This window comes from Argopecten irradians, chromosome 4 (assembly GCF_041381155.1).
Source record: "Argopecten irradians isolate NY chromosome 4, Ai_NY, whole genome shotgun sequence".
Classification (NCBI taxonomy): domain Eukaryota; kingdom Metazoa; phylum Mollusca; class Bivalvia; order Pectinida; family Pectinidae; genus Argopecten; species Argopecten irradians.
Window position 1 is genome coordinate 19,121,859 of NC_091137.1, and position 10,249 is coordinate 19,132,107.

General features: G+C 32.1%; 1 protein-coding gene across 1 annotated transcript; it reads left to right on the plus strand.

The window, feature by feature from the left end:
* Positions 1-7,993: 7,993 nt before the first annotated feature.
* On the plus strand, positions 7,994-9,512 carry LOC138322421 (uncharacterized). Its single transcript, XM_069266450.1, has 3 exons — positions 7,994-8,369; positions 8,843-8,947; positions 9,418-9,512. The coding sequence occupies exons 1-2, from the start codon at positions 7,994-7,996 to the stop codon at positions 8,899-8,901; spliced, it is 435 nt and encodes a 144-aa protein (XP_069122551.1). The 3' UTR covers positions 8,902-8,947; positions 9,418-9,512.
* Positions 9,513-10,249: the final 737 nt, after the last annotated feature.

Here is a 10,249-nt window from a genome sequence, read left to right on the forward strand (position 1 = left end):
ATACAATAATTGTATAGATACATTCAATGTTCTGTGATGTTCATCTAGTGAAACAAGCTAATGTGCAGACCTCAAACAGTGATATTCCTTGTCTTTACTCTGAAGTTTAAAACAGTATAATATTTGACTGCATAAAGGGACCATTTGTCCTCAATTTTATCTGCATTGGTGTATAATTCTTATTTCGAAATGTTAATATCTTAAATCCATTATTTTTCTCTGCATATTTATCATTTTCGATGAACATGGTAATTTCTAAATAAATAGTGCATTATCATTCCATTCACTAGTATTCCTTTATCAACTTATTATTGTTTTAAATCACCCTTTGATTCTTGGTTATTTTTATTTTAGTTACCAAAATCAGATTTTTATTTCATATTAAACTATCATTTCGCTTTTCATTTATAAAATGCATTCTAATTACATTACTACATACTCTTGCATATTACGTATCTAATATATTGGTAATATAACCGAAAATGAAAGACGTTATTCCTTTGAATGCAACTGATTGCATATGTGTAATGTTGCAGAACTTCCTTTTGGTCGAGACATGTGTAATATGTATATGGCTCACGTAATACCAATACGTTGGGTTATAGGGCTAGTCTGAAGAATTTTATCCGAGACATAAATCATGCCAAGGGGCATGTAAAAACTGAACAGGACGGAATTCGACGTCTCTCTGTCTTGACACCGGAAGTTCTGCTCTGTGTATAAAAGACACAACCTTCATTCAGTCTTCAGTATTTTGCAGTCTACAGTAAAGTAAGTACATGCTTATTTATGACATCGTAAAATTTTATCTCAGCTAAGAATTTGTGTTGTGCTTGAAATTAATAAGTGGTTTTCTTCAATGAGTTTTAGGAAAAATATTTACCTTGTATAAATCCATTCCGCTTAGGACATTCAATTATTTTATTTTTTATTTTCTCTATTTCCATCGTTTTCTTGCTTTGAATTCAGTTGTGCCATTTTGGAAATAGCAGAATCAATATGAATAATTGTGTACAACCTCTTTTGAAGTAAATAGTAACTAGACTTCAGTATTAACTTTATAAATGCTAGCTAATTTAGTAAACTTTGTCAATTCAATTCTAACTATTTCACTAGGTATTCAGTCAAGATGAGAACTATCAACGTCACTCTTTTCGTCGTCGTCGTCGTCGCTCTGGGTCTCAGCGCCTGTCTGGGACAGGATGATTTCTTTGATGACGATGATGACTACTACGGCTACCCCAGGTATGCGGTGGGTGGATACCCCGCCGCTCATGGATACCGAATGGGCCAATATGCTGCCCCCATGTACCTCCCACCCCCTGCTGCCGCTCCTATCGCCGCCGCTGGAGGTTTCGGTGATGATGATCTCTTCGGTATCGGTAACAATGGCTTCCGTAAGTACAATAATCAGCCATTTCATAGATTTTATCATGTCTGAAAAATACCTGACATTATTGCTTTATAGCGAATTAATTATCTACTAAGATCGAGTATTGAAGTGACAGAAGCCAATCGGGATATATATGTTGTATCCAGTACGTAAAATGATACATCTGCAGTTTTTAACACTGAATTACTTAATTCACTAATGCACTTTAACAATTTTGAAGTAAACGTATTTGAAATTGGCATTCTTTTGTTATATTATTCATTTTGTTTTAATCATTGATAAATAAATAAAGTCTATTTATTTTTACAGTTCTCCTTCTCCTTCTCCTGCCATTCCTCCTGAGATCTAACGGAGGTATCCTCGGATAAACCAGCTACTTCGCTGTTTCTGTGTCTTAAACTACAATATGTGTAAGTATTATGTGATATAAGAACAACAAAAGTGTTACAGTCTGGTTGTATAATAGCTATTGTAACTATACATTGATTCGATTGTCTTGATGTCATACATTACCTTGGGCATTTATTTAGATTTCCTACAAACCAATTAAGGTATTTAACAAACAAATAACTATTATCTGTTTGTATAAATCTGGGATTTTTCACACTTCATTAACGCCGCACGTCTGTGTATCTCCAAATACCTTATTTCGTAAAACAGTGGAATAGTTTATATTCTGTTAAATCATTTACTTAAGAGTATCAATCAATATACAAGGAAGCATTGGTATAATCATTGAAATGGTAATAATTTCACCATGATTGGCTCGTAATTTCTTAAGAAAAAAGAGCAAAATATATCTTGTTATCATATTTATTCGCTGTAATAATTTAGTTAATGAAAACATTAATCATTATAAATTTGTATTTTCATGCTTTACTTTTCTTTGTTTTCAGATGTCGCGCAATATTACTCTTTGTTTGGACGATCTGTGGAAATCCATCACTTCATGTTGTTCTGTTCATTTGACGCTCATTATTTATTAATAAATATGCCTATATGAATATACATGAGACTTTGTTTGCTCTCTACCCTTATCTGTAACGGGAAGCTTGAAATGTTTGTTGTACAGAAGTTTTTGGTGTGTTTATGGTTGCGTTGCACTATATAACTAACTTTCTCTCGCAATTTTTAAATTTTAAAAACGAGTTCGCAAAGATAAACATTCGCGAATTTAAAAAATTGAATAGAAATGCCTATCAATATGAATGGTGTAGATATTAACTCTCGAAGATAAACTTTCGCTAATTTTTTTGGATTGCGAATTCGTGAACGTAAATTACAGAACATTGTTCATGCGTAATGTAATGATATGGTATATGGTATGATTTTGTAGTACATAACCTTTTGTGGGTGCGTTTGATCTTAATGGTTGTTTTGTACTATAAATCAAACTTTCTTTCTTGGCTTTTAAATTTCGAGAGACTCCATTTCAAAACAAGTTTCCGAAGATTTACATCCGTGGATTTAAACAATGAATGGGGATTCCTATCAATGTGAATAGTGTTAATAGCAGAGATTTTATTAAGACTTATTTACATCATGATAAACAGAGAAAATGGTAAAACTTTAAAGGAATTTTTAGGAAGGAGTTGCGAGCTAAAATATTTGAATTTTAACAGTAAATATCATTTACTAAATGGTATGAATGTCACACTATTTATATTCTTAGTCATAAAAGCTATGTTTCATGTGTCTCCTGCTATCACAATGAATCAGGAAATAACACTTATTTGAAGACGCTGATTTTCATGCTATCATTAAAATACAATTGTAGACACAGAATCTTCCAAATTCATCAGAATTACGACAAAGACTTCTTTATAAACACACAAAATAAACAGGTTTCACAATATAATAGCTAGGGTACACTATTGACACACACTTTTCTTCATGCTTAGAGTAGTCGGTGGCGTAAACCACAACTATCAACCAGAACAAAACATCAGCAAGCCAATACAACTGGATGGAAGGATAAAATAATCAGTTTTTGATGAAATCATTACAGAACATAAATGTGTTTATTTCTAGTAGAACCTGTGATGTTTCATTTATTTACAATTAAGATGCTCGAAAAAATAGCACTTATGCACCATCGTAGTAACAGAATACAACTAGATTACATAAATATTGAATTAAAACATCCGTTTGATAAAAGACTCCAGAAAAGTATGATAACCGCAGATATAAATGAAAGATCCGGGAGATAGTCGTTGGCAGTTTCTTTCACGACACCCGTCCAACATACCTTACGAAAGATTTAAAGTTGTATGGTCTATAACTTTCGCTCTTTTGGTCATAGTGAAAACTGTTTAGGTGTTATACATATTTTTCTCCGTCTGCTTGAGTTACAAACTTTCTAATTTTACCACTTTTATAAAGTTGCAGCACTGGAAGTATCTTTAATTATAAAAGTAAAAAATCTTTTAATCGTGTACACGTGAAAAATAGGCTCGAAAGATGCCGAATCATTTCGAACTCCTCCGAACATCGTCGCGACAATCTCGAAGTAAACGAGAGTTGTGAAACCAAGAGAAAATATCAACAATTTTTCATAAACAAAATATGTGGTCGACCTCATCAGACTCTATCTACAAAGAAAATAATGCTCGCACATTACAATATTTGATACACACAACATTTTACGGTAATGTGTAAATTGGATGTTTCAAATACTTAATTTGTGGACATATACTAGCATGATTTGCTCATATAGGCCAGAAGGAAAACGTAAAGAAACACATGTGTGCTTACGCTAGTTACCTGGCTCACCACGTGCAGGTCGTGTCGAACGTCAGTCACGTGATACGATTAGGAATCCGACAAAACCCGAAGTCAGTGAACATGGCGGTGATTGAAGGCGCTTTATTCAAAACCGGGAATATATGATTCCTAGATTTCGGCTCTCTTATAGGCCGACATATGCTTTTGGGGAGCTAAATCATCAAGTTACATTTCAATGTTTAAATATCAAATGTTTAAGTTACATATCGTTACAGTGAAATTAGCAGCAATACAACTTAAAAATAAATTCTAAACAGTGGAGACTGTCACGATTTATTATTTTGAAATAACAGATACATTGGCAATGAAACATTCCTATCTATATGATTATAATAAATCATAGCGTTTATCAGACGGAGTACAATTTTAACAAAAATTAATTTCAATATATAATGTAAGTGAAAAGAGATTGAACAATAATATTTATATAAGTTCTCTCCTAGGTGCACAAAATGCATATATACAAATGAAATCAATTATTGTTATAAACGGTATGATATAGTGTTTTGCAGTATACATTGTATTTACAAACATTTCTATAAAATATATTCTTAAAAGTAATGACAATGCTTTTAAAATGTTTTATAAAGAATGTTAATTTTGTTTTTCAAAGAAATACAATAATAGAGAAGTTTGGACCTAGTAGCTGTGAAGTAATTACATTGATTTTAGACATCCTCGATATTCCATAAAGTTCCATCCTCCTCTGGACTATATTATACCAAAACTTAATGCACTTCAGGAGAAAAAACTGACCAATCAGAGACTATCTTTGAAGGTTTATAGAGAGCGACATTCAACTTTAAAGCCATACTCGATATACCCAATCGTTCTTCTCTAATTTTCCTTTCGTACCAAATAAGGTTTTACTTTTTACACGTTTAACATGCGATTACAAAATTTATATAAATTGCCTTTGTAATAAATATAAAGCACTTTCACTATTCGCAGCATTCTAGAACAAGTATGATTATACAAATGTAAATGCCAAATGCACTGCAGTGTATAAGGGGTCATAATCCATTATCATTATCACTATTAATTAATGTACATATTTATTTGTCTTTTTTATTTTGTAAAAGGTACATAATCCACTATGATTTTCATTGTTATTGTTATTTATTTTTTTATTTTATCTATCTATTTTAGAAAATTCATTGTTAACCATTTCAATTTCATTTACTGTTACGCCCCCTGATAACTGGGTAATGAATTCTATTGCAATGTAATAAGAAGCATTTCAATTTGATCTAATTTAATTTAGCAGAAAAAAGTTATGTTTTTGAAATAATGAACATCATTTCATTTACTCGAATATCTTTTATCAAAAAAGTAGCGAAATAATTTGAAAGCGTAAAACGTGTTACCATGACGGCATATGCCCCGATAACTGGGTAATGAATTCGATTGAGAATCTATAATATGTTCTTGTGACCTAATAACGACATGTGTAGGTATTCACTATTACATACGTCAGGTAATAATTACATAAACCCGGGGGCGATGATAGTCGGACTACCTGATGTTACCTATAACATAGCGGTACTTTGATTAGCCATTCCTACTATTTTATAGCACGCCTTACACACCAACACACGACTGTTGAAAGCGAACGTGTTTGTAACCAACAATCAAACCACTACACCCTTCTTTGAACAATAGTCTTTTACATAATCATTTAGAACATTTTTTTACAGCGATGGAGAGTGGTAACGACACATTGGACATATTGTTAAATCATCAGTTATATCACATTTTCTAATAAAAACTTAAGCTTAATGTCGTCGCCAAACACTTCAACACCATCAACAACTCAAACGACCAATATTAAAGTTCAGAAATCCCACCTGATCCCCTTTGTTCTTGTCTCAACACAAATGAAACTATCAGTCATTTCTTACTACGAAGACTTTAGGGAAATATGTTTGGCAAAAAAAATGATAATACAAAACGATTGGATCAAGTTTGTTCAGTGAGAACAAACAACACATATAGTGCAGACTTTAGTGAACGATTTTCTTTTAGCTCTCAACAGAAATTTAAATCTCTGCTCTCATTAACACATTGTAATACATTCTATTGGTATCAAAAGTCTCTTGCACCAGTATGTTTAAACTGCAGTTGTAGTTTTCTTGGTTTTTTTTTAATTCGCAATGAAACTGCTTTTCATTGTTATACATTGTTAACTTTCTGTTTCAATCAATTATCACTCTGTTATCCGCTATATTTTCTGCTCAATAAACTTTCTAAAGTATAAATTGATGTTACTTCAGACAGACTATTGCTTTTGTAATGAATATAAAACATTTATTTTGGACATTCAATGTCATTAGAAACATTTTAATTTGATTTAATTTGTTTCAGCAGAAAAAAAGTTTGTTATTTTTGAAATAATGAACATCATTTCATTTACTCGAATATTTTTTATTTGATTAGTAGTGGAATCATTTAAAATCGTAAAACGTGTGACGATTACTGCCTGTTACGCCCATTGATAACTGGGTAACGAATTCCATTGAGAATCTATAATATGTTCTCGTGACCTAATAACGACATGTGTAGGTATTCACTATTACATACATTAGGTAATAATTATATAAACCCGAGGGCGATAAAAGTCGGACTACCTGATGTTACCTGTAAAATGGTGGTACTTTAATTAGGTATTCCTACTATTTTATTGTAATTCTAGCGCGCCTACACCAGCACGAGTCTGCTGGAGGCGAACGTGTACTGCCAAAGGCGGACCACACCCGGAAGTCGCGAATATTTCTACCAGTAAGCTTGAATTTCATCATGGCGGTGATTGCATCAAAATTAAAAGGTATAAAAACAAGAGGCTTCACTGAGAAGGTATTCATTTGGAATCACTACATTGACAGTAAGTACCTATCTACGTATTCGCGTCTGGGTCCGTACATATCAAACCGGACACATGATCCTAATTTATTTGAATGTTAGACTCGACTTACTTCATAGAGGAATTTTAAAGTCTATTGCATAATGATTTGATTTTAATTAAATTCATGAAATTTCAAATTTGATTTTTGCTGTTTTATGATAAGTCTATAGAAAAGTTTTCGTGTTCAAAAATGTGAATATTAAGTACCTCGTTGGAATTAGGGTAATATATCATTCTGTAAAACCAAATACGTTGTAATTTCTATAAGAGTGACTTTACAGTATCAGTGATGGTGGTATTCGATCATAAGAAATAGTTATAAACAATAATGAATTAGTAGTAATAAACGTTTTTGATATCCATCTTGTGTTTTACACCGCTTGATGGATTTTCACGTAGATTATCAATATTTGACCTCTTTATTATGTATTAGTTATACCTCATAAACATTTCTTTGCTTTTATTTTTTTAGATGCCTAGTTTTACATAAAATTTCCCAATACTTTGATATAGGATATCAACCTATAGAATTTTTTATCAAAAAGTCATAATTTACGAGACTCGGTATCTTTATTTACTATTAAGTATTATCACTCTTCTGAGATGGGCAATAATTTTCATAAGAAATAATGTATTTATCACGACAACATAATATATAAAAACGATGCTATTGTCCCGGTATAAAATTAGATTTATTTTTAACGTTTTTACATCGTTGCTATATCGGCTAGTTATAGATAACGACTATCATCAGGTGTTTTATCAATGTTCTCATTCTAATTTCATCAAGCTACCATTTATAATAACCTTCTACAAATAATAACTATTATCAGGTGTTTTATCAATGTTCTCATAATAATTTCCCCAACCTACTATTTATAATAACCTTCTATTTCAAACATTTGTAGGACAAGATGAAGAGCTTTTCCGCCACATTGATCGCCGCCATCTTCTGCCTCGGCCTCACCGCATGTTTGGCTGACGAATTCGATGACTTCAGTCATCAGTATCAGTCAATGCATTATCCACAATACAGTTCCGGATATGTCTCCGGTGTATCATCTGGAATTGGCATGAGCCATGGATACCATGGATACGAAAAAGGCCATGGATACGGAAACGGATACGGAAAAGGCCATGGATACGGAAACGGATACGGAAAAGGATACGTCGAGGAGACCATTGTTCGTACCCCAGTGATGCCGATGCCAATGGGACTCCCACCCACAGGTGTGGCACAAGCTGGAAGTGGTCTGTTTGACGGCGAAAATACACAGATTGGAATTCTCTGTAAGTAGCAAAATATTTTAATATATAATTAATAGCATACTTTCATTAGATCCAGCAGTAAAAAAAACAGTTAATGAGTGTCTGAAATATATGTAAGGCCGTGATAATACTTATTGAACATTTCAATGTAATATTTGCAAACTGTAATATTTAAGTAGTGTGTAACATCGACAAATATGGGAGAAAACATACATCTTACTTTCACAAAGTATATTGTAAGAACTGTATGATTATAGACAATTTATTTTTACATGTACATCGTATATTATATGAACTGTACGATCATAGGAAAAATATATTTTTCTTGCAAATCGTATATTTTATGAACTGTGCAATCATTGACAATGTATATGTATATGTTACTTTTACATCATACATCACTGTAACTGTAAGCTTATACAGTACATGTCCTATGGTATTATTTGATGCCCCATGTCGTTCTAACATTTATATTGTAACATTATATTTTGCAGTATTCGTTGTCTTTATCCTCCCACTCCTCTTTAACGGAAGCAATGGTCTTCTGGGATAGACAGTGACGTCAGCATCTTGTCTGTCAATGCAGCAACAGTACTAAAGTATGTTTAATCTAATTTAATATTGTCAATATAGATATTCTTACGCTGATTTACCCAGACTTTTGTGTAATGGTTTAAATCTAAATAAGGATAATCAACGTCAATGGACAATCTTGATTTAAATAAAAGGTTTTGTTACATACAGCTATGTCGTAAATATCGTAAGACGCAAATCTAACGCCACAAGTAATAATGACGTCATAGAAAACATTGTTGTTATAGCAACGAAAAAGTTATTTCTATATTTCAATTTATACCGGTTATGTGATAATAGAATCTTAACTCTGTGGCTTAGTATCTAGCTCTTTAAATACTACAATATACCACTCGCCTAAAGGCTCGCTGTATATCAATCAATTGCACTTGTTCCATTTCATTTCATAGCATTTCTAACATCTCGAGTTGTTATTTAATTTTAAAAGAATAATTGTATGGAATTTCGTCTAATCATTTCTTCTTTCATCTTTCAGATATCGTGTAAAATCATCTATATGACAGGTCGTCTGTGGAAATCCATATTTATTGTTTTTGTTAATTGTTGATAAAATATATTTATGAATTTGCTCATTACTGGTTTTCTGTTGATTGAGCCAATACGATTCGTATAAGAACATCGGAATATATGTGACGATTAACCAAAATGTAATTGAGTATTGCGAGTGTTTCCTTGTCCTAGTTATTTAAAAACGACGAAAACTTTCGATGCTTTTTAGATCTTTGCATATAAAAACGACCTACGATAGCGTAATAATTTGTCTTCAAAATGCTAATAATGATTTATGACATTAGTTCAAAAGTCCGACAATATTTCATTGAAGATTTTTTTTTAGAAACAATAACCAAATACTACAATTTTGCTTGGTATCAATGATAATAACCAAAATAGTCTTATTTGTACTTGCTTTAAAACGTATTCATAACTGGATTGATAAAGTTTCATCTTAATATCAATTTCTATAGGTAGATATAGGGAAATGACAAATGATCAATCAATCATGAAATTTTAGAGATTTTGATGAATCACGTTTGAATCGATTTCTATACTCTACAAATTAATACATGTTTTATTTTTTTTCCAATATCAAAAATTAGCAATATTTTATACTCGTTAACACTTAATATTTACATTTCCGTTTTCACTTTCCTATATAACCTTACTTACCGGGCAATCGTTTACACTTGCGTAAACGCAGAAGGGCTGCTGCACAAGAACACAAACCGAAACACTGACTTGTGTGAATGCGCATCCGGTTAGGCCAAAATATATGCCATGACAAAGGTTCGATATCAACATCAGTTTGA

Coding starts and splice junctions, on each gene's coding strand:
- LOC138322421 (XM_069266450.1), top strand. CDS start 7,994: ATGAAGAGCTTTTCCGCCACATTGATCGCCGCCATCTTCTGCCTCGGC. Junction 8,370..8,842: donor TACACAGATTGGAATTCTCT/GTAAGTAGCAAA, acceptor TATATTTTGCAG/TATTCGTTGTCTTTATCCTC.